General features: G+C 39.7%; 1 protein-coding gene across 2 annotated transcripts in view; it reads right to left on the bottom strand.

Moving 5' to 3' along the window:
* FBN1 (fibrillin 1) overlaps nt 1-25,320 on the bottom strand; it is a 253,387-nt gene that overhangs the window by 76,864 nt on the left and 151,203 nt on the right. For both annotated transcript variants that reach the window (XM_082452979.1, XM_082452978.1), the window contains exons 18-32: nt 24,195-24,248; nt 22,473-22,598; nt 19,964-20,089; nt 19,280-19,399; nt 18,920-19,057; nt 18,026-18,076; nt 16,252-16,377; nt 14,239-14,466; nt 12,405-12,530; nt 12,157-12,285; nt 11,213-11,338; nt 10,984-11,109; nt 9,649-9,771; nt 8,251-8,376; nt 6,134-6,259 (exon numbers count right to left, since the gene is read on the bottom strand). In XM_082452979.1, the coding sequence (XP_082309105.1) occupies nt 6,134-6,259; nt 8,251-8,376; nt 9,649-9,771; nt 10,984-11,109; nt 11,213-11,338; nt 12,157-12,285; nt 12,405-12,530; nt 14,239-14,466; nt 16,252-16,377; nt 18,026-18,076; nt 18,920-19,057; nt 19,280-19,399; nt 19,964-20,089; nt 22,473-22,598; nt 24,195-24,248 (1,851 nt within the window). The remainder of the gene's footprint in view (nt 1-6,133; nt 6,260-8,250; nt 8,377-9,648; nt 9,772-10,983; nt 11,110-11,212; nt 11,339-12,156; nt 12,286-12,404; nt 12,531-14,238; nt 14,467-16,251; nt 16,378-18,025; nt 18,077-18,919; nt 19,058-19,279; nt 19,400-19,963; nt 20,090-22,472; nt 22,599-24,194; nt 24,249-25,320) is intronic.

The raw sequence follows: 25,320 nt of genomic DNA, 5'->3' as shown, positions 1-25,320 counted from the left end.
TACTCTTGTATAGTAAACTGATACACCTAACGAGTAAACTGGTTTCTTGAGTTCTGTGAGCCACTCTAGCAAATTAATCAAATTCAAGGAGGTGGTGGGAACCTTTGATTTATAGCCAACTGGTCAGAAGCACTCATAACAGACAACCTAGACTTGCGGCTGGCACCTGAAGTGTGGACAATTTCATGGGACTGAGTCCTTAACCTGTGGAATCTGACACTATCTCCAGGTAGATGGTTGTCAGAATTGAGTTGAACTGTAAGACAGGGAGTTGGTGATCATTATTGGAATTGGTACCAGAATCTTATTTCCCGAAATTGATCTATTTCATAATGAAAGACAGGCACTTAGCCTCCTAACCAACTTTTTCATTAACTAAGAACAAGAACTCCTAAGTATGGATACAATGATTCCGTACGGAAACCAATGTCTAACATAAAACTTAGGTTAAGAAGGTAAATCTTGGCATACGAAATGTTGCAAGAATTTTCAGTGATCACTTGAATAGCGACATGAAAAATAAACTGGGCAAGCAACTTAGGTTTACCCTTTTGTTTACTTAAGAAGCCCAATTAAATGATTTGAAAGTGTTTGGAAACATGCTGTTTGCCAAATGTTCCATCTGAAGTTCTGAAATGGTCCTGAGATCTTTGGCTTTGTTATAACTTCTAGAGCAAGCACAAAATAAAATAATGTTATTTTTCCTACAAGAATATTTTGCAATATCACTAATAAGTATAAAATGAAAACACGCCTAGAAGAATGTTCTAACAGTTGCAATGTATTGTGTAGGTGAATTTTAATGTAACCTTGGCAGCCACATGAACCTACTGAGTTATTAAGGCAGGTCAAGGGAAGCACATGCCAGGCAGCTTTAAACTTGTGACTGGGAGCTTTAATCAACTGACTAATTGAGCACGGCACATTCCAAGGAAATGAGGAGGAAGCCCAGCCCAGGGATAACAGTGGTAAATAGGCAGGGAATTCAAGAAAGGAAGCCTGACCTAAGGGCTCCCAGGCAGGGCCACGGACACTTCTTTCTTCCTCAGATAATCACTCCCTTCAGAGTTAATGATGCAAAGCACCACTCTTGCAGTGTGCTGCCATAATGTCCCTGCTTTATTTGTCCTGATCTCTGAGTTAGGTAGAAACAATGACTTTCGATTGCCTAAGTGTTGAAACCTCCAGATCTTAAAGAATCAAGGAATTTTCTAAGTGCAAAGACCTTAGAATTTGACTTTCCTAATCTTCAGTTTCTCAGAGAAGCAAACAGAGGTCCCCAAAGGCATGGGAACTTGTCACGGCCCCAAGGTCAGTGAGGGGCAGAGCCAGCACACCTGGAACTCAGTTTCCCATCCCCTGTTTGGTGCTCTTTGTCTTGAGCCACAGCTGCCTAGTCAAGCTGATTTCTTTAGTCACATCAGGACTTTATTCTAAGTCCTGATTAAAGGTCTGCTTTCGAAATCTTGGCGGTATTAACAGACTTATAGAAATATTCACTAATCTTTTCTACTAAGTACAATTTTCAGAGATGATCATAGCCTGTCAATCTAGTAATCCTGTTATCTTTTTCTTTTCAATTTTCTAATGTCCAAAGATACTCTTATTTTCATGTGGGTTTTTTACCTTCCATATTTAATCTTGCAATTAAGAAAATAACTATTGTTTTTTAAAAGGAGAGTCTCCCTCCTTTTTGTTATCATGAATAATATATGAACATAAATTTCTAATTCAAGAAAATATTTGCAGTTTTACCCCAACATTTTCAGGGTGAAAATAAATTATATTTGCAAGAGGCCGTGTATCATGGGCTTTGGAATAGGAGGGACAAGTAACTCAGGTGCCCATATTCAATTTTCCATTTTGTGAATCTTTGTATAAGTCATTATCTCAATGGCTTACACTACCGGTATGTCACAAGTGAATTAGAAAGACTTGGTCATAATGTCTAAAGGCATCTCTGAATAAAAGGTTTCTTCACGTGTGTGTGTGCGTGTACACACCAACTATTATTCATTAATTGTTTCCACGGCAGACATGGGCCTAAGACTGTACTTCGTTATAAAAGCAGACAGAAGGGGAAACTGAGCCATAAGGGAAACAACCAAACAAAAACACCATATTCAAACACTCCACTCCTCAATAATGTGAGGGAAACATAGCACACGCTTGCCAAGAACATCTCTTTCTGTACAAATGTTCTCTTTCCCCCACAAGTTTGCTCCAGACAGAAAATTCCTTTTTAAGATTAAGCACACGCCAAGAAAAGCAAAGAAATTCAAATTTAGGGCTGACACTGCAACCTCCTTCACCCCACCAGAGCTCCCTCACAGAGACTCAAAGGTCCTACTTGCATGGCTCTCGTGAAGGGCAAGGGTGTGGTCTGAGCAGACCCCATGCACAGGTTCTGGGTGTGTTCCACTTGAATCTGACACTCGAGAAAGAGACTGTGCTCTGAGCTGCTCTGGCTTCCTCTGACAGTCATGGCGGGAGAGGCTGTGTCACCCACACAAACGCCTGCCTTCCTGCCATCTGGGCATCAGTCACGAGAACCCTAGTCCAGCAGGGCTGGCACACTGTGGAATCTCCTTGGTGAGTCGTTGGGGAAGAGGGCGTTAGGGTGAATGGAGAGGCCAAACGTGAAGGCTACTTGGATTTTTCAGTTTGGACCCAAATTTGAGCCACGACTATTTAACTGAACACCCACAGAGTTTTCACAGGCTGACAGCCAGTGGAGGACAATTAGCAGTGATAAGGAGCTGGAAGGAAATGAGGGCAAATTTTCACTGAGTGCTGGTGGTTTTGAAGTACGTGATTCTCTTTCATGGACTATACCCATAGCAACATGTCTCATATGAAAAGCTGAACGATTGAGAAATGGAGTTGCCCAGCAATCCTGCTATTTTAACTGAAAACAATCCTGATTTTAATTGTATGCCTTACTCACTGACCGAGTGAGCAAGCATGTGATGGTAGGTACATTCTTACAGATTACCATGGGAAAGCCAGGACGCACCAAGGATGGCACCTGGCAGCAACCTAGTTTTTCTTCCTTCAATTTGTTGTCTGACTACAATTATGTAGAATGGGCATCAGAAGCCTTGTATGTGTGGGCCACAGAAAAACTGTAATCCAGCCCCCTTAAGCCAAGGATAGAAGAGATGTGTTCTAGGTTACAGGAAAATGTCCATTCTCCCTTCATTAAATTGAACGTTCCCCTCAGCCATATCCACGATTTGAACAAAGCTTAAGGAGAAAAAAGAAACACTTAACATCTGTGTGGGCTGGGAATGTAAGTCAGTGGGTGGATTCTGAACACTGCTAAAGTGATTGGGGGGAAAAAAAAACATGTTTATTTGTTAAAATGGAAACAATCAGTAATGACAAGGGAGCTGAAATATTTAGACAAAGCTGTAATGGAACCCAGAGGACATTTTTTAAGTTCTCGTGAAACAAAGTTCCTCCCTATGAAATAGCATACATATTTTTATAATTCCTTTACAAGGTACTCATTAAAATATATGTGTACATACGATATGTATGTATACGTATTATATATGTACGGAAATAGAAGTAGATATATTTCTCTTGTCTGTCATCAAAACATATTTCCAGGTCTGTTCTTCACTGTTATTTGTTGTGAGGCTTGCTTACCCCATTAATAAGCAAGATACATATCTCTATTTACATTAGTTGCCTGGGACATTATAAACACTTGTCTTTAACATACTATCACCGAGGTAACCCGATGGTGTTCTAAGTTGTGAGTGACACAAATTTTAAACTAAAAGCAGGCTAAAAAAGCCCTAGTTACATGGGATTCAAAAAACATTTTGGCTCAGATTTTTTTAAAACTTGTTTTTGAGTATAGCGAACTTGCTGCCAATTCCTGTTTGTGTAAGTCATTTCCAATCACATGTGATACCCTTGGTTGTTAATAGCAGGATTTACAGAGAACCTCTTTTTCTTCCTGCCCTAACACACCCTCTCCTTCCATACTTCACTGCAGGGCTGCTCTTACCCGAGGGGAACACTTGCGTAACTATGGAGTACCCTGGTGATTTCTTCAAGCTCATGAACCAGTAAAAGAACTAGGAATAAAATCCAGAGGCCTACTCCTTTACATGAGGATATCCCATACCATGCTGCTATGGTATCAGAAGGGCCATGAAATTCAATGCTTTTCCCTACAGGACTAGCTGAATTTTATGCAATTGAAAAATCATTTTAGGCTATAATTTAAAAGTGGGAAGGGGGATGTTGCCCCTTGGGGAAAGACACAGAATATTTCTTGGACTTCAAATCCATGTTTCTGTTCATGTAATTTACTAAAAGCCTGCTGTTCTTAATGTAAAACTGGTGTCATCTCATCTAATGTGGAGTACACAGCTCTCGTCACTCAATTATGAAAAACAAGCCTTTTAATATACAGAGTAAGATCTTCCTTCTCTAAACTGATTTCAAGCATATCAGTAAATAGAAGTACAGAATTTTGCTAGACCAGAAGTTATGTTTTTAATTAAAATGGCTTCTAGACACTGTGTCTATGTGTCTCATTTTATAAGGACAACAATAGCTACTATTTACTGACCAGCTACTGTATGCCAAGCACTGTGCCAAGGGCATTACATGCATTATACCTCATGTACCTAAAATGATATTAATGTTGCATGAGAATTTAAGCTTTCTTCATAAGAGGCCTAAAACAGTCAGCCTCTGCACATGCCTCTGTTAGCGGGAATTTGGAGCATGACATTCTAGAGATCTTTTTCTTATAGGGAAAGAAGACTGTCCCATTAGATTAACTTCTCCCTTCATAAGAATCACGGTTCTCTGGGTTGACTTGCAGTGAGTTCAACCTTGCCAAACAATGGTATTAGCCTCTATTAGGTAAAATGCAATATAGAACTGTCCTACTTTCCCCTGCATTACTACCAGACCAACACCCCTTACCCTAAGTCCTATATTTTTAATGAAAGCTAAAAATATATCTTGAACCACAGATATGCTGATATAAGCATCATTTGTACCCCAGAGACCACATGAGGACTAGAGATTTTAAACTCTGTGCCCTTTATCAGAATGGACCCCTAGACATGCTTCATATGAAGACTAATACAGTGAGCATGAAAGCATTCTAGCTACATGCTTCTTTTTAATAATTTGGCTAGAATCTGTCATTTTTGAACTAATAGTTATTTATTGGTGATGTCTGTATATCTCTATTTGAAACTTTGCATAACTGAACAGTTTAAAGTGATCATGCATATATTGGGAACTTTCTTGAAAAACGTTGATATAATTAAGAAAAGGACCTGTACCTGTACCACACTGCCAATCTGCAAATATTTTAACGTTTGTTTTAAGTCACGATGGCTTGCCAAACTGGCTTTTGAAATTAAAGTCTATTATTTGTAAAGAAATGATGCAGTTACCTAATTCAAGCCCACCAGGGTCTCCATTATGTTTTAAATTATGTTAGATGCCATAATCTGTTTTATTACTATAGGTAACTACAGTAAAACTTTATTGTTCCATGTACTAAGTATCACTGCTAATTAGGGCTAAAGCAACTTAATTGAACAAAAGCACATTAATTTAAGAAACTAGAAGACTGATGAGACTTGATGAAATATATGAATTGTAGGATGTGTTGGGTTTTTTTTTTTTTTTCCACATCTTTATTGGAGTATAATTGCTTTACAATAGGATGTGTTTCTTTAAAAAGTCATTTCACTTATAAAACCTTAAATGAAAGGGTTGGCAATGGAGGCTATTGGGAAAGGTCTGCTTTAATAAAGGGATATGTTTGGTAGTTAGCACGTTAACTACTTTGATATAAAAATGTTATTTTAACCTCATAAAATGTTGATATTTATAGTGTTATTTATGGTGGTAATTTATCTCATGTGCCTTTTTTTCACAGGTGAAGGGAAAAAAACCTCACCTTAGAGCCAATCTAAAGTATGACAAATTTCAAAGAAGTGCAGGCTAAGTTAATGAAAAAATACTATACAAAATGCTTTATAATGCAATTAAAATATTAATAGTTTTAAAACTTATGTTAATCTATAATTATGGTAGCAATCTCTTAACCACTTACGGTTTTATTGTTCAATTTGAGAAAACATACCTGTACAGCCAGTTTTTCCTTTCTTGCCTGAATATCCCATATCACAGTGGCAGATAAATGAGCCTTTAGTGTTTTCACAGGTTCCACTTAGGCAGATATTTGGATTCAGATCACATTCATTGACATCTGTAAAACACAGATATTATTAATACATATAACCATTTGTTTGATATCACTGAAAATTTTCCCCTGAGATAAAGCAACTATGACAAACAAATAGAAAAGATGAAATGTTCTCACTCAAAAAAAAAGTATATTTATGTAGCCCAATTCACATTTGCTTTCTACGTTGAAGGCTAACCCTGAAGACCTGCTTTTTTTCTGGGCCACAAGCAGGAGGTCAAGTAATCAAATAAACTGACTGACTCGAGGTTGGGGATAGAGCCTGTTTATGTGACAGTCTAGAAAACTTTTTAAAACAGCCTATTCCGTTGCAAGATGAAAATTTTAATTCAGACTGCATGATACCAACATTTTAGTTCCATATCTTGAAAGAAAAGATAGATAAACTAGTAGTCTTAGTGCAGATAGTTACAAACTGCACTTCTTTCCCAAATTAAAAATTATCTTTTTTTATGACATTCACTTTAATTTCTAGGACTTCACAAATATTCGGTAAGCGTTTTTTGAAAGACACAAATGTGATGTGATTTTTAAAATTTCAATTCTAGACTCTTGCTTCTGGCCAAGATGGAATAATAGGAACCAAATTTACCTTCTCACCTAAAATAACAACAACAAGAAAGGACAATATAGGCAACAAAAACAATGATCCCTGAGAGAAAAAACAAACTAGGTGGGTTCTACAAATGCCCCAGATTACTGTGTAGGGAGAGTTTTAAGGCAATGGCATAGGGAGGGGGATGACAGATGGAACCAGGAAATGTCCATGAGTTGAAGAGGTGAGGGGGAAGGCCAAGGTAGCTAGAGTTCATAGGGCTGAGTAAAGGACAGAATAGAGATGTACAGAGAGAGAGAAGGAGAGAGAACTCCAGAGATATGCAGAGGGTCCCAGTCAAGCACCCAGATGAGTAGTGATCAGTACCTTCATGTAAGGAAACTCTCGAATCTGGAGGAAGCACCATCCAAAAGAATTAGAGGGAACAATCATCAGAGTTCCCAGAAGGCGTAGAATTGTGCCTTCTCCTACCAGCCAGACTGGAAAACCTTGTAATTCACAGGGAAGTGAGTAGAGTATCCAGAAGGATCTTGCCTCAGCAATAGAGAAAATTAGCCCTACCCTAACTGCTGCTTCAAAGCTTCAAAGCAAGACTTTGAGAGAACCGATCTGTTTCCAAATAAGTTAACTATGTTCCAAAATAAAGCTTAGGAATACAAAAATATTCAGAACCTAGTAAGGCAAAATTTATAATGTCTGGCATCCAAGCAAAAATTACCAGGCATTCAATGATGGAGGAAAATATGGCCCATAATGAAGAGGAAAGTCAATTTATTGAAATGATCCAGAATTGACACAGGTGATAGAATTAGTAGACAAGGACATTAAAACAGTTATTATAACTGTATTCCTGTATTTAAAAAGCTAGAGAAATGATTGGACATATTAAGCAGAGACACAGAAGATACAAAGAAAAAGACCCAAATCAAACTTTTAGAGGTGAAAACTGCAATGTCTGAGATTAAAAATATACTAAATGGGATGAAAGGCAGATTAGATATTACATTAAAAAGTCTGACAGATTTGAAGACAGCAACAGAAACTCTCCAAAACAATCCATTCTAGAATTTATTGCATTCTTGTCAGAAATAAATTTTGCTTGCCTTAAGCAAACAATTTAAAAGCCTAAACTCTAGTCACAGCAGAAGGAGGGTTAAGTGGACAGAAATAATGCATAGACATAAAAGAAATGTCTTTTGGTCACTGGAGTTGACCAATGGTTAGCTCAGTCCATACAACATATCTGACAAGAGCATCATATCACAGTCACAAGAAAGTTGCTTTTTGGAATGCTAGCTTTGGATTCTTATGAGTACTATGCTCCTAAATATTCTTACTCTTCCCTTAGGATCTAGTCACTACCCAAACAAATCTTTATGTAATTTAACAGTGTTTGTGAATAACTAGCAAATTGGAAAATTCTGTCTCCTTTGCTTACCTACACATGTCTTCATGTCTTCAGATGCCATGAATCCATCATAACACAAGCACCTGTACTCTCCAGGTATGTTTGTACACTGACCACCATCACAGATATTGGGGTTATCTTCACACTCATCAATGTCTGCAGAGAATAAAACCAACAATGGCATGTTGTTGATAGGGTTCCATTAATCACTGATGAAAAAGTTAAGTGACCCAAGTCAAGTAAACTCAGCCTGCTCGCATAAGACTGTTAGCTCTGAAATCCAAATGACACTTTACATAAATTATCCCATCAGGTTATCTTGGGTAAAAAAGGAGAGAACCATTTTCAAGATTTATAACCTACAGTTCAGGATGGAGGTCCACATGCACTTAAAAGACCATCATTTAAAAAAAAAAAAAATGCACATCAGCACTTGGTACATACTAAGTGTTCAATAAATTAGCTACTACTAGTACTACATATGTAATAAAATTTTAATAAAATGTAATAAACATTTAGGTAAAGTCCAAACTCAGGAAAAAAAAAAAAAGACCACCATTTAATTGGCACTTTTATCTCTGATACAAATTTATCATTCAAAAATGATTATGAATCTTATTTTTCTAATTGTCAAATTTAAATGCCTAATGTCCATTGTTTGCTGTTTTACAGATATTTTAAGGTAAAAAATGCTTGAAATAAGCATATCTGCTTAGATTTTCAAAATTTAATTTTTATAGCTAAATTTATATCTAGGGCTTTTAACGGAGATTTTACTAGGTCCAATAAAATAACTTTGGTTCCTAAACCTAAGTTTTCTTCTTAACCTGAGCCAAAATTAAAATCTACATTACCCACTTCATTTCCCATCTTCGGCTGATTACATGGCTCTTCTAGCCCATGTGATACAACAGGCAGTGTAAATTACACCAGCAGTTCTCAAATTTTAGCACAAATCCAAAATCACTTGGAAGGCTTGTGAAAACAGACTACTGAGATGCCCCCGTAGGAGTTTCTGATTCAGTAGGTCTGGGGTGGGGCCTGAGATTTTGCATTTCTAACACTTTCTCAGGTGGTACTGAGACTGCCCGTCCAAGGAACACACCCTGAGTAGCACTGAAATAGGCCATGAGATCAGATTCTTCAAAACTCTGATCAATGAAGAAAATGTATTTTATATTCCACTTATTGAGCATGTGCCAGGTATTCTGCTGAGTGCTGTACACACTCTTCCACACAGGCAATGTGAACCCCATTTTATAGATGAGGGATCAGATACCAAGGATCTTCATTGAGGACGCACAGCCAAAAAAGTGACAAAACAAAGATTTGAATTCAGGACTGTCTGACTCCAAAGCCCAGGCCCTGAACCACTCTACATAGGGACCTGTTAGTGAGAGAGTTCCCAGGAAGCTAAAACTGACTTACCAGTGCAGGACCTCTGGTCAGGCATTAGTGCGAATCCTGGCTGACAGCTACATTCATAGCTACCTTCAGAGTTTGTGCAGAAGGTCTCACAGCCACCGTTCATTATGCTGCATTCATCGATGTCTAAGAAAAAGGAAAATAATATCACCTTCCTCTGTGTTTGTGATGATGGCACACGTTTGAAGTTTCCAGGTATGTATGTATGGGTCAAATAAAACAAAACAAAATACAAAATTATAAAAGCATCCCAGGGCAACTGCAAGTCTGCAAGTCACTGCATTGTTTGGTTCCTTCAACAAGTATTAACTACACACCTACTATGTGCTACAGATGAGAATCTAACAGTGAATGAGATGGACACTCTCCCTGCCTTCATAATATTTGCACTGCAGTTGGGGAGTTAGATGAACACAACATATGGTGTGCCACACACAATGCAGGAGAAGTGCTGGGCGCTAGGACATATCTCAGTGACAACAGGGGGCACGTGGGTGAAATTCTCTGGGTCACAGATTCCGTTGCAAACTTGACATTCAGTTTGGCTGAGGTTCCAATCCTTTTCAAGGACCTGAGCTGGACTTCTGAGTTGTCCTGGGCCATGCTTCAGAAGAATTTGGGCTGATTTATGATTTTGGGTAGAAACCATGTGAGACTTGGCAGTTCCACATGGGGTATACCTCAAATCAGGCAAAAACTGGCTGTTTCTACAAAGTTTCACTTTGACTCTGGGCACAATAAAGCCATGGGGCTTTCTGTGCCGCTCTTCCCAGCACAACTAAACCTCCTAAGGGCCAGCCACAAAGCAAAACGTTTGTCCCACAAAACCTCATTTTTAAGGACTGCCAGACTTGGCCTCTATTGCATTGTAAGCTATAAACATGCTATGGTCTTCTTCCCAATAATTATTCTTTGGAATCTTTGAGCTGCTCCAAACCACCTAAGGGTGGAGATCACACCCTAAGCTTTCTGTCTTCCTCCCGGCACTCACCAGGTTGCGTTTATTTCAGGCGGTACTTAGTAATCACTGGCTGATGTGCCTGGGTGTGCATAGGCAGAAACAAAGCGTGTGCTACCGTTCACTAGTCAAAGCAGCATGGGTCAAATTATACTTGCTAGAGCTAAAACACTGTACAACCTTCACTGAATTGGCTCTTTAAACAGATGGGGGAGGTGAGATCTAAAGATCGTGAGCCACCCTGAGAAGACTTTTCCTTCCAGGAAAACAGGAAAGATTAAGCAAAAGTAACTAGCGATGGAAACAGAACTCAGAGAACATTGCTTGAGTGCTTTCGAAAGAGACTAAAGAAAATAAATAACATACCATACAGAACTTACCAACACAAAACAGCCTGTCGGGGGTGGAGTGGTAGCCGGGGTTGCAGGCACACTGGTACTTCCCTACGAGGTTCACGCAGCGGCCGTGGGGGCAGAGGTGCGCACTCAGTTCACACTCGTTGATGTCTGTATAGAAGATGAGAATACCAAGCACCCAGCCGTAAGCCTCTGACTCTGGCAGGGGTGTGGGCCGAACGACTGCTGGCAGGTTAGTGGTCTTCCTCCTTACCTATACATGCTGAGATGTTGGGGGACAGCTGATGGCCAGGAGGACATTCACAGCGGTAACTCCCCTCAGTGTTTAGGCACACGCCTCCTCGGCACAGCAGAGGATCTCTCTGACACTCGTCAATATCTGCAAAGTGGAAATGACCCCTGTTGAAGCTGTGGGTGGTGGTCCTGCCAGGTCCCCACGACCAGGCCAGTGCACTCATTGCCCAGTTGCTGGGAGTTCTGGCTGCTAATGGCTCACAGGTTTCCTTCTTGAAGAACCTCTATCCACCTCACTCAGAAATGCCTGGGAGGTGAGAAATTATACCCCGCTCCCATGCTGGGGGCTGCCCATGGCCAATAACTGCTTCAACTGACATGGGAGTATAAAATCTCAGCCTCCTGGCCTCGAGGTGGGACGGCTCTCGGGTACTATTCACACTCCAAGGCCCCTGTGGGATCAGGTTAAAGCTAAAATCCAGTCGAACAGTTTGCTTCTCTTCTTCCCCTGCCCTAAGCTGCTTCCCTCACTTCTTTACAGGTTCCTTCTAAGAGCACTCCCTCAAAAAATACCCCCATCTCAGTCCTGTTGCTAGGGAACCTGATCTAATGAAACTATCTTAATCAATCTCCTTTTCTAAAAATGATGAACCGAAACCCTAGAATGTGACCCCTAATATAGCTTATGTTTGAATTGTTCTCTCTTCCCTGGGGTGTCTATTCCAGGTGTTAAACTCACTTCTCAGGGACCCATACCTGGTGTCTGAGGCCACCCGCTGCCCCAGAGCATGAATTCCCTCATTCCTTCCACATGTCAGTCTCCCTCTGCCACAGTCCAATGCCTGACTCACTGGTCAGGAGACCAGCGCACTGGGGGAGCAGGAAGAACCGACACAGGCGATGAGTCACCAAAGCTTCTTGGAATGTTTCTTCCCTGGCCTGATCAAATGGTCACGCACTCACCCATGCAGTTCTTCATCATCATGAATCCACTTTCATAGCCTTCATCGCACTTGCACTCGAAGTCCCCGGGGGTGTTCACGCACTGGCCTCGGCCACAGAGGTCGGGAGATATGCGGCACTCATCGATGTCTGCACAAAAGCAACAAGTGGCAGCAGATGAGCCTCAGGATAGCTTTACTTCTTGTGGCAACATGTTTAAGACCAAGAGTTCCAAAGGGTATCCCTCCAGGGTGAGCCCCTTCACTGACCTGTGCAGTTCCTTTCTTCAGAATCCAGAGCAAAGCCACTGTCACACCTGCACTTGAAGCTGCCGATGGTGTTTCTGCACTTGCCATGGGTGCAGAGGTTGGGAATCATCTTGCACTCATTGATGTCTTCAAGGAAAATCAAATGTGGGAAAAGTCCGTAAGTGACCGATTAGGAGATCTCAACACCCCATTTTAAACCCAGGAAGTTAGAGGGTCTTGGTCATACTCATTTTAAAACATCTGTGATGATCCATGAGAAATAGGACTTTGTAAACAGATCTAGGCTTTTAAACGTCTACATTTTAGAAAGTATTATTGAAGAAGTAAAGAGTGCGTTTATTTGGACTTCTAAAAGCCCAGCACACACCAAACGCTGAACTATTTGCTGAATGAAAGAATAAGAAATTCTAAACCACTAGTGTCTATATGTAAGGCATGTGGAAGATTTTCAAATATATTGTCCTACAGGAAGCAATTGAGTGTGTAGTGGAATGAGATATTCACTTATGCTTTCTGATGCTTTTTTTTAATACCTAAAAATAAGAATTTCAAAGGAGATGCCATTTATAATTTTAATTCTTTACAAATGATGTATACTATTTAAAACATGTTCTCAAATAATGTGTACTAATTTAAAATATTTTCTCAATTAATATGAAGTTTGCATTAATATAATTAATGTGTACCAGAGTTTCTTGGAGACTGCATATGTAACATGTAATTGGAGTAATCTGAGTTTCCCCTTTTAGGGGCCTTTCTAAAGCAAGACCTAGAGCTCAAGAAATACAAGTTCATTTCTACCTAATGTCATGAGATACAGAACCGGCAGATTAAATCTCAAGAACATCTAGTCCTTCTGCGGTAATGGATTGCCACAGCTTTTGTAAGCAAATCATCCAAGTTCCTTTGAATTTACTTAAGAGACATTTCAGAGGGCCGTCTAGAAACTGTCTCTCTAGACAGTACAATTTTAACCCCAGGACTTCTTGAACCAAATGCTCAGTAGAAAAAAAAAGTCTACACTTTTTAATATAAGGATAATTAAGTGATATTTATATACTCATTTCCCATTTTTAGAAATTCATTTAGTTATGAAGTATAATAAGTAGGTCCAGACACAATGGGCAACTGACACAAAACTCTATACTGAGAACATAAGCTGGGCCTCCCTGAATAATCGGAATTCTGAGAAACCCATTATGATTTTTCCGTATGCTGAAGTAAACAAGGTCTGTATCATTGTGCATAAGAAGTTAACTCAATTTTGGAATTAGATTAAATCTGTAACTTCCTTTTTTTTTTTTTTAACATGGGTTTTATATTATAGCATAAGAAAATAAAATTTGAAATATAAGTCACTGGAGTGTTTGCCATAGGAATGAATTTTGCTGTATTTGGCCAAAGAGGACCTGTCACTGGGTTTCTCACACCGTTATCTATAGTCAGGTGGACCAAAGTGACTTGGATGCTTCAAATCAGCAGATAAAGGTTACCTCTAGGGCTTTAGTAGATGGCATAAACATTTCCCAAGAAGATTTTTCTTTCGTTTCTGCTTAGCTTTAGGATGGTATTAAAATCTATTTAACGCTTAACAGTGACTACATGGGAGAGGCAAGTGACTCAGGAAGTCCTGAGATGTAGAAAAAGAAAATCCGTGACAGAGTGGACATTTTGCCGTATAAAATTCAGAAATCAGAGAAGGCACACCGAAATGATCCAGGGATGACCGCATGGATGCCATTCATTGTAATTCTGTCAGTAGAACTCTGTGCTCCTGAAAATGCATCCTGTTGACCTAAAAGAAGAGTGAAATCAACCACTGAAACCACCGTACCTTTGAAGAAAGGCTTTCCATTTGTGATTTCTTTTGTGGCGAATCCGGGTCCTCTGGGACAGAGCTCTTCATACTCAGGTGTGTTCCTCAGGGGACACTCCTCACACTCCTCGGTCCCCCAGGCTGCCCCCACAGAGCAGCAGCAGGCGTCCATGCGGTGGCGGCCAACCACGGGCAAGGTGCACTCCTCATCCTCGTACCCCAGGAAGCAGGTCTCCAGGCGGATATCTGCCAGAGGGGACGAACGGAGGGAAGCTGAGGAGAGCTACTCTGTGTTCACTGCCCCAAACTGCCAACGTTGTGTTAGGCCAAGTACAGGACACATAACAATTTACTACGAACTTATTGACTGAAATTAATTTTTTTTCCTCAAAGGAACCTAGGCTTGGTGGTGGGTTTTCCTTCTTAATAAAGACTCTTAAGCTGGCAGCTCTTATTTATGTGCACCTCTTCTTGCGGCAAGTATCCTTTGAACTCTAGATATTTTCTGATAATTCTACATAAGGAGCAGTATTCGAAGAAATGCTGCAATGCTCTTTTGGGAGATGTTTTCTCCCTGTACAGACCATGCCTATTACCAGTGCATGCACTCCATGATGTCTTGACATCTCCTCTCTAGCTGAAAGCCAACTGCAGTCTTTATTGTTGGAGAACATCTCAGCTAGCACCAGCACCTTTTTCTCAGATCCACTTCATTTTTGGAGAGGTGGAATAGTAAACTCTGAAATGAGGACTGCCCTCCTTGTGATTAAAGAGGAAAAACAGCAAAGAAAAGCCATCCACTTCCCTTCTCAAGTATTTCTTTCACCTCAACATGTGCTTTTGTGCACATTCTTCTGGATACTTGTGGGAGTGTGAGCTTCCTTTAATGTTAGAAAGCTACTGAAGCCTTCTGAGCAACTTCACATCCGGGTTGCCTCTTTTAATAAGATGGTTAATTTCAAAATGAATCCTAAACTAAATCCTGAAGCATGTTTCAACTGAAGAACCTGGAAAAGCGTTCTCATTACATGCTGATATCTCCTAAACAAAGAAGCTAAGACTCAGGATAGGATGAACTGACATCCATAGTTATGAAAAGACTCTAGTCTCTGAATTCCAGCTTTTCTATTCTGTATTGCTTACATTATAAACCATAAAGTTTTATATTTAAAGGCTGATTAATCCTAATTCATAAAGGATGCAGATCCCTTAACTGCATGCCGCTCTTGCAACCACCTACAGTGGTCCTTCACTAAAGATGCTCTTCAGAGTGGTTTCAGATACACAATACGGCTGAGCATCACCTGCAGAGTCACGGACTCTGAAACCAGTGATCCAAAGGACGTATTCCTGGCGGTCAGAAGCCATAGTGGTGACACCAGAATAAGCCTAAGACGCCACAAGCATGACTGCGGGACCTCAAATCTACTGCCACTATGAGTCCACAGGGCAGCTTTCTAAGAATTCAGGGTTTGGTGTCCAGTCTCTTCCACGTCATTGTCGCTTGGGTTCTAGCAGTTGTCATGGAGAATCTCATCATGGCTGATATTGACAACAGCCTTCGTTCCCTCAGGTTCCCTCCTCAGGCTGTTACACTCTTCACTCCTGATACCCACAAGAGTTTCCTGCAAAGACCTGTCCTTCTGGCTTACAGCAGCCCTGCCTAGCAGGCTAAGGCTACAGTTTCCAATTAAGCAAAAGTGTTCTCCTTACCAGTCACCTAGGATTCTCTGCCCATGGCCCATGGAGGGCAGATTTAAGAGCTCTAGAATAATAACCGTGATGGATAACAATAAAGAACTAAAGTTCCTCTTCACTGACATGTTCTCTACTCTTTTTATAAAGAATTAATAAAGAGCTGAGTCAGGAAGGCTATTTGTCAAGGAAACCACAATGCATCCTAATAGAAATGCTGAATTTGGGATGTGTGTGTGTCTGTACTTGGAACCAAATATTCAGCTCTATCTTGTTAACTGAGTTTTTAATAATCGTTAAGAAATATGCATTAGAAAAGTAACGAACAGTATTTACCTAGGCAAATCCTCCCTGTGGCATCCAAAGTCATCCCACTGGGACACTGACACTTAAATGATCCCTTAGAGTTAACACATAAGCCATTTTTGCATACTCCCGGGAACACTTCACATTCATCTATATCTATGAGGGGAAAAAGAGCATGAAGTTAATATATCTGTATAACATCATTCTACTTCATTCCATTCATGGAGTCATATTATTACCACAACTGAAAAGATCATTTTAAACCTGATAAGTTTACAAAACTAGTTTGCCTCCAAATAATTCATGTAGAATTTCTGGGATGTTTGAAAAGCAACCAGACTGAGCCCACCTATTACCAAAGATATAACAGTTTCTCCATCAGTCTCAGGGAGTAATTTTTGAGTTGTAAAGACATGGAGCTGGTGGGAGTTCTTGGGGACAGGTCTGGGTACTATAGACATCTCAGGTAAGGCTCCCAGGGGCCATACAATTAGCTTTATGAGACCAGAGGGCTGCAAGTGAGTAGAGAAAGAGAAGCCTGGTCTTTCAAACTAGCAAAGAAGAAGTAGCTTGAAGATGAGCATAGAAAAAAAATCCATCATCGAGGAATATGTGGGGCCAGTCAGAAGAGTCTCCTTTGAGAAGTGCTGAGACATCCCAAGAAAGTGCGTATCTAGTTCTAACTCAGCAATGGTCCCAGGCTCTTCTGTCAAAGCCTTGGTGGTCCCAGCTTGAGTTGGGGAGCGGTGGAAGATACTCACATTCATTCATTCATCATTCATTGCATCTGTCTCAAATATACTAGTCCTTCCCAGTTTGCTTAATGGAGAGCATTATGTTCTCTGCACATTTTTTTGGAAAAATATTCACCATCAAGTTAACCCAAAGAAAGGCACTTACTTGCCAATGCCAAAAAAGGGGAGCGTTAGTCAAGAAACTCACACACACTGTGTCTCTATTTAGAAGAAATAACTTTCCAAGCCAGGGATGTTGAAAAAAATATTCTAAATCTCTCCTCATAAGAGAAATAAATTGGGAGGGGGAAATTTACCTTTTTTGGGTTGTTTTGTTTTGTTTTGTTCTGGCCACTTGTGTACCAAAATGTGCTGCTGAGGTCAGATAAGTTATTAACAGTGGGTCTGGACCAGAGAGAGGCCAAAGGATTCAGTCATCATTTGGAAAGCAAGACCTTGGGTGGGGGATGTAGTGTTCCTCTTTATTTTAGCTGAGAAAAAAAGTTCATTTCATTCCACATATGGGACTAATTGCTGTTTTAAAAATTTTTCAGCTGCTGTGTCATGTCAGGTTGTGTTAGTCACCCTGACCTATGTCTATCTGGGACTCCATGAGAAAAAAATCACAGGAAACTGGAGAGAACCCATGTAGACTTTCAAAAACGAGGCACTAGAGTGTGTCCTTCTCATCATCTGTGACCATGAAACAAACAAACAACAACAACAAAAAAACAGGACAAACCAAGAAAAATGCAAATTATATAGCCTCATCAAAAACTTCGTTTTCTGTCTTCCTCATAGACAGCAGTTTGAAATTGTAGTCACTCAAAACTATGGTCAGCCTAAAGCATTTTCAGCCTCCCTGCCCTTTGGCCACAGGGATCTGACGCTGGCAATAGCATATATGCTTGTGAAACTCACGTCTGTTACGTTCGGCAGTTCTCATTATTTTTTTTCCCCTGCTACACATTTCTCACTGGGAAGTTATATGACAGCTTTATCCAGTCCAAGTTAACACAAGCATTCTTCAGGCACACAGAAATTTATGATTTATAAATAATCATAAATACCTTCACACTGTGTTCCTTTAATTCTTGAATAGCCTTTACCACATATGGGATCTGTACCAAAAAACAAACAAAAAGCAAAAAACAAATTTGAGATAACAATGTCCAGACTTTGTATGACATGGTATAAGAAACACGAAAGAGGACCTTTAACATGAAACCGATTTTATTGCTATGAATAAGTCTGAGACGACAAAGTGTCTCTGAGATTGCATAGGTGAAGGAGAAGAATGAAATGTCTCCTTGAATAAAGCTCAATTCATCTGAGATATCCTAAAAGACCCAAAGGTACCCTAAAGATCAAACTAAGGTGATGACTAAGAAGGAAATTGACTCAATTTCTCTCTTGCTATTAGCCCTAAAATATGAATCACACTATAGGATTACTGTAACATGAATGTGGAAAACAAAGTCTAGAACTGGAAGATCTCATGCCCTGCAGCATTCACACTATATAAATGCACACATTTATATATCTAAACATTGAATCAGCAAGGCTCTCAAACCTCAGCTTTGCAACAACTTTAGTTTAGTGATGAACACTGGTGGCTTTACATCAATCATTTTGCGGGGAAGAAAATCTGCGCCTGTAAAAAGTTCAGGACCCCTAATCATGAGGTTCCTGAGAGAGCCAATAGGAATTGCTGATCTAGGAAAGCAACTCCAGATAACTACATTACAGTGTGGTGATGGAAAACAATCAATTAACCAAATCACATAAAACTATTGTCCTTGACACTTCTCTTAGTTCCCTATTCAGCCACATGTTTCATTGAGGTCATCAGAATGAAATCTTCTAAACTTCCCGTGTGAACCTAAATGAACAAAGTTCTCGGCTTCCCCTTTCCGAGCAAAGTGCCCAGTGGGCACAGGAGCTGCAGCACCTGCTTCTCTTACCAACTTGGCATGGGGTGCACGGACTCCCCCAGGCAGCACCAAGGGACGAACAACACTGGGACTTCAACGTGGCTCCATTGATGTTGATCTCACATCGCCCATCAATGACAGTCTGCCAACAAGTGCCCTTGATGGTTTCTGCAGGGGCAAGGGGGTGATGATATTTAATAGACAATAGAATCTATATCAAAAATTCAAACATGTGCATTGGAATTACAGCAAGAATAGCATCATGAAACAAGGAATAATGATCATTTAAAACTTTGTTCTTCCATACTGAAACCCTTTTGCAATAAAAGCAGACATTAAATACAGCAGCCCTGATAAACATAGGAAAATCATTCTCAGAAAGACAAATACCTATGCAGATGGTTTTTGTTGGATCCAAAGTACTTTCGGAAGAACATTCACAAATAAAAGAGCCTGGGCTGTTCTTGCAGACTCCATTAATGCAAGGACTTGATTCACATTCATCGATGTCTGAAACAAAAACAGGTCTACGTTACTGCTAAAGACTAGTCTTGGGTACAAATGAATATTTAAACTTTGGTCTCAATTGCTACCACATAGTCTTCATTAGATAGTAAAGCTGACCTAGATAGATTTTTTTTTCTAGGCCAGATGGAATGCCAAAAATAATAACTGAGCCCATCTCTATGTTCAACACATGGCTGAATCTTTTTATTCAGAAAATCTGGAGCAAATGTAAGTGTGATTTCTGAATTACTAACTCAAATAGCACATATCTAATATTTTCTTCATCTATTAAATGATGGCAAATAAAATGCCAATTGCAGGCAAATACAAAGTGAATACTTTTAAATGGCATTTGAATGCAAAATAAATGGCAAATAAAATACCAATTGCAGGTAAGTACCATCAGTAGCTTACAAAGTGCATAGGAGTGTCATTTAGGATCACAGAATCTCAACGAAGTGACACAACTGTCTAAAATAGAAGTGACTCTAATTTACCTTCGTGGTTTTCCAGTGGCATTCCAGAAGGCAGCAAAGTACATGGTATAAGAACAAAAATACATCTTACCTTCACAGGTTTTTAGGTCAGGTTTGTATATAAATCCCTTGGGGCAGGTACAGACAAAACTTCCAGGAGTATTTCTACATTGTCCATTGTCACAGAGTAGACTATTCAATACACATTCATTAATATCTGGAAAACCAAAAAACATAAACTTTTAAAAGATCCCATCCTTTGCATGCAATTTCTTTGCATTTTTAGGCTGTTTTTAAGGTCATAATGATATGATTAATTCAAGGAAAGAGGCAAAACTCCTCTACCATTGATCTTTGCTGAAATTACCTATTTTAGGAAAATAGGGGCTTGAGCTGATTATCTATACTAGGTATCTGCAAAGTCTAAAGTCACCAGACACTATTTAATTCTCTTCTTTCTTTAGCAGGAAGAAAACCTAGATTTGCTGGAAATCATTAATATTTATATAATTGTTTCACTGTGCCAGAATTAAAAGGACTAATCCTATTGTCTTAAGGAACTAAATAAATATTTAGAGAGTATGGTCCATCTTTGATAAGTATTAGTTCCAGGATGGGTGTCTCTTCTCTAGAATAATTTAAGTGGTCTCCAGTTATGTTTATAAAGTATGAAGCAATCTGTAGAGTTTATAATTGTCATGAGGAATTTAGACTCGAGATTCAGAGAGCTGAGGAAAATTCCTTGCTTTCAGCTGAATAATAGGCAAGTCTGATACAAAACCAAACTTTTGATATGTATTACTTAGATAATTTAGGAAATGCAGAACTTAAAACAGTTTGTTATACCTCTTTGAGCTAAGGTACATCACTCAGTCCACAAAATAGGCTACATATTCACAAGAGACGTTTTATACATTGAGAGATTCTGCTTAGATTACCATTTGACAAGCTAGTAGCCCTTACATAAAGGATACACAAATTCAGCACTGGAGAGCTGCATGGGTTCACAGCAGTAAATATACTTAAATCAGCAACTAACAGTTGTTCCTTGGTATCTGCAGGGGATTGGTTCCAGGACACCCCCCGCACCAGGTTACCAAAATCTGTGGATGCTCAAACCCCTTATATAAAATGGCATAGTACTGGCATATAACCTATGCACATCCTCCCATACACTTTAAATCATCTCTAGATTACTTATAATACCTAACACAATGTAAATGCTATGAAAATAGTTGCTGGTGTATGGCGAATTCAAGTTTTGCTTTTGGGAAATTTCTGGAATTTTTTTTCAAATATTTTCAATCTGAGGTTGGTTAGATACGTGAATGCAAAACTCACAGATATGGAGGGCTGTGTTTATAAAGTTCTTAAAATATGGGAAAATCAAGTATAAAGTTATATATTGTCTGAGCAAATAGCATGCTGAGAATTCTGTCAAAATCATATAAGGAATGCTCATACTTCCCAAAAAGGTCACTATTGCAATTCTTAAACTTTGATGATGTCAGAAGAATCTGGAACTTTAATTTGAGGAATTAAAGATTAAGATATAAAATAGCCAGTCCCTGGAACTCTGTGGGAAGTGGCTGAAGCGGATTTTTGATTCCTAGCTTCACACCTCTGAAAATAATCTGAATTATGAACATACTTCTGACCTGATGATAATGGGTCCAACTTTGGAGTAGACACTAAAGCACTGAAGGAAGAATCCCTTCTGCCTCCCAAACTCTCCCTTTTGCGTGATTTTTGGATGAAGCTAAAACATCTCTGTGACTTTCTGGCCTGCCCAAATAAATAATGATTTTTCATGTCTGCCAATACAGAGAGGCTCCTACAGAAAAATGAAATAGTAAAACTGTTTTTTGAGTTGAGTCTAGTTTGAAAGTACCATGTATGCTCATATAACAACTGTACCCCCAAAAAAGGGGCCCTAAAATTAAGGGTGTGAGAGAGAAAGAAATCATTTCTCAAAATTCAATTGTAGACCATAAAGAAGGAAGCGCCAGGTTTAGGCCAGCAATAAAAGTTAGGGAGAGAAGAAGAAACCTGCAGTCGAAAGCAGAGGGTTTTGTGATAAGCCTGTGGACTCCCATGACCTGCTCCTATCCTCCATTTTTTTAGGTACTTGCTTAGCCTGAAACTCAGGTGAAAGCTGATTTAAATGGGGGGGAGAGAAGATACTTTGATTTACTGTGAGTTCTTTTTATGTGAGTACAAATGCCACATAGTTTAGAAGGAAAGCAGGTGAAAATGCTCAAAGTAAGATTTCTGCTGTTTTGAAAATAACTGCTATATCTACTTTGCACATAATGACAATTAGCAGCACCCTAATAACAAAGGCATCTCGTAGGGGCAGCACTCGGCTTCAACCTGCGCAATTAGAGAACTGCACGCTGTATGAGAGGGACAGTTGCCATGTTCCATCCTTTACATAGTTAAACAAAAGATATAAATTGTCAGGATTCAGCTATGTTGACACCCAAAGTGTAGAGCATCCATTTGTCCAGTCCTTTAATCTACTCAAGAGCAGTTTCCCTCAAGCAACAAAAGAATGCATGATGCATGAAATGTCTTAGAAAACAGGTGAAACGTCTTACCAACACAATTTTTCCCAGATGAATCCACTTCATATCCTGAATTGCAAATACATTTGTAGGTCCCACGGAGATTTTCACAAATTCCATTTGGGCAAATATCAGGATCTAATGCACATTCATTTATATCTACACCACAAAAAAAGTTCAAAATCATTAACATTCTAAAGTAAACATCAAATGAACTATCAAAAAATAACATTACAATAACTGTAAAGACCTTAGGACCTCATGAAAATAAAGTTTCTCCTTGATGAGAATGTTGATCCCTTTTTCTCACTACAAGATATTCTGACTCAAGTCTTCCTTCCATCAGTCCCTGAGAGGAACTTGGCATCTGAGCTAGAACTACAAGATTACCAATCCTTAATCAAGAGGAGAACTCCTGGACTTCTTTTTGTCCAAACATCAAGGTGGAAAGGTTGATCAAATACAGAGCCCAGGTTCCTACAACTGGTCTCCCTGCCATCAGCCTGTCCTTCTTCAATCTACATTCTACACTGCCACCAGACTTAACGGCCTAAAAACAAGGTGACTGTGTCATTCTCATGGTTCAGACTTTCGTAGGTTCGACAGGATTCTCAAGATTAAATTAAAATATGAACCCTTTATTCACTTTAAATCTCTTACTCTGCCATAAACACATAATGCCCTCTTCACTCTGTGTGGGGAATGCCTGGAGCAAGCCTACACATTGGTCCGAAGCTTGCTCAACCACCACCTGCTCTGGAAAAGCCTCTGCTACTCTGTCCAGATGAACCTGGGTCCTCCTCTTCCGTTTGCTCACAGCCTGAGGAGAGCTCTAAGAGTCAAGGGTGATGCCGAGTGGCAGTCAGTGAGTGGCTAGTCTCAAATCTTGTTGCCCGACTCTTCTATAAATCAAGGTTGACCTTTTTTTTTTCCTTATCCAGGTTCGTATCACAACTTATTTATTCCGCACTAACTCCTTATTCATTATACATTTCCTTACTTCTCCTCTTTTCTCCTCCAAATATCCACCTCGCCCTTTCTTTATCCACACATAATAATGAAATCAATCAAGAGAATGAACTGACAATCAATTCAGTCAGTCAATTTTTTCCCAGAACTCTCTTGAATCAAATCATTTAGTTTTTTATTAATAAAGGAATCCCTTCCTCTTTCTTGTCACCTAGTTCTACACTTGCTCCAATTCTCCCCTTTAATTTCTTTTATGGCACCAGTATTTCTCTACTTCTAACGTCTACACTTAAACATTTCATTTTCTTCCAACTCAGTTAATTGCTATCACCACCTGCTACAAAACACAAGATGGCTCCCTACTGCCATCTGAGAATGACTGAGCACTTGACCGTTAAGAAAGTGTTCAAAATGCGCATAGGTTCAATTGAGCTCGTAACCCTGGATTGTACTGGATAGTGGTAGATCCAAAGGAGGGCCAGCCTGCCCCTTCTCACGAACGAGCCACCACGGTCACTGTATCTCGTTCACATCAGTGACCCTGGGAGAGCGCCCAACCCTTCAGTGATGAGTGCCACACCCACACCCAGCAATCCCAGGACCCGCTGTGCCACAGCTGTTCTGCCACTGGGGGCTTCTAAGTGTCCCAGGTAGATCACGCAGTGATGGCCAGAGAGGGGGGTCGGACCAGACTGGTGTAAAGGGACCAAGTGGAAACCCACAGGAAGGCCCAGTGCGGCCTCTGCACATGCTTAGTAAATTTCAAAACAAGTCCTAAGTCCTTACCACTGCCTGCTGACGTCATTCCTGGCCCACTGCTGCAGAGCGCCTGATATTCCGCTGCAATAAATTAACAGATAGTAAATGATTCCCTTGTTTGCAGACCAGGTCAATCCTGCCCTTGGCTTTGCACACATCATTTCCTCCAAAGTGAGTGGAACTGAAATAAAGTGGTAACGGAAAAGGAGGCATCTCCTAGGGGAGTCACACCAGGCTCCTATTTTAAAGGCTCCGTAATCACCGTGAAAAACGACTTATAAGGATATACGTGAGTTCCAGCAATTCCTTGTACAAGCACTTTCGGAAAAGGTGTTTTTCCTATGGCTTGATTTTTTGTCACCAGGGAACACTTTACACTTACAGTGAAATGTGCCTGTTAAAATGTGGTTTCTTAACTGTTAATAAAACTCTTTCCCACCATCTTGGAAATAAATTTTTTTCTTAGTTCGAGCTATTTTTTTCAGTACAATCAAGTTCTTAACATTTTCTCATTTCTCTCTGCAAATTCTCTAGTCTCCCCTCACAAGAATAACACGGTATCTACACTTGCATTTATGTGTATATTTAAAGTTAATATTTATCAGGATGCCAGATTCATTCTATTACATAAATCCATAGGAAATGTATTGCATAATGTTAAAACTGGATCTTACTGAAGAAATGGAGGTATATAGAATATGTTCCCAAATTTGTGATGGAATCAGATTTCTATTTCTTAAAATTGATGCAATGCTTTATACACAATTCCAACAATATTTAGATAAACCTAAGAGTGAATGATGGAAATGGAGAACTAACAGGAACCACACTTAATCCAAGGAAAAGAAACTAAGTTTCCCTTAGTTGCCCATGGTTTCTGGCAACTACAGAATCTCATGGTCAAATGCAGATCATTTGTGCTTAGGTGGCAGGAGAAGTGAATATTAGGGATGGGGCTTTTTTACATAGGCCACCTGTACCTCAGTGCTGAAGCAAATAGTTCCCATACCTCCACATTCTAGAAAATTGCATTCCTGATGACAGGGGATGCAAAGGATTTATACAGATTAAAAAATGAAGGTTGACTCCTTCAGAGCCTCTGTCTTCTACCAAACATAAATTTGAGAAAAGTGGTGAAATCCCTTAATTTTTA

Source organism: Balaenoptera physalus, assembly GCF_965194825.1.
Source record: "Balaenoptera physalus genome assembly, chromosome: 2".
Classification (NCBI taxonomy): Eukaryota; Metazoa; Chordata; class Mammalia; order Artiodactyla; family Balaenopteridae; genus Balaenoptera; species Balaenoptera physalus.
Note: the sequence above shows the minus strand (reverse complement) of the source record. Positions and strands in the feature narration are given on the sequence as shown.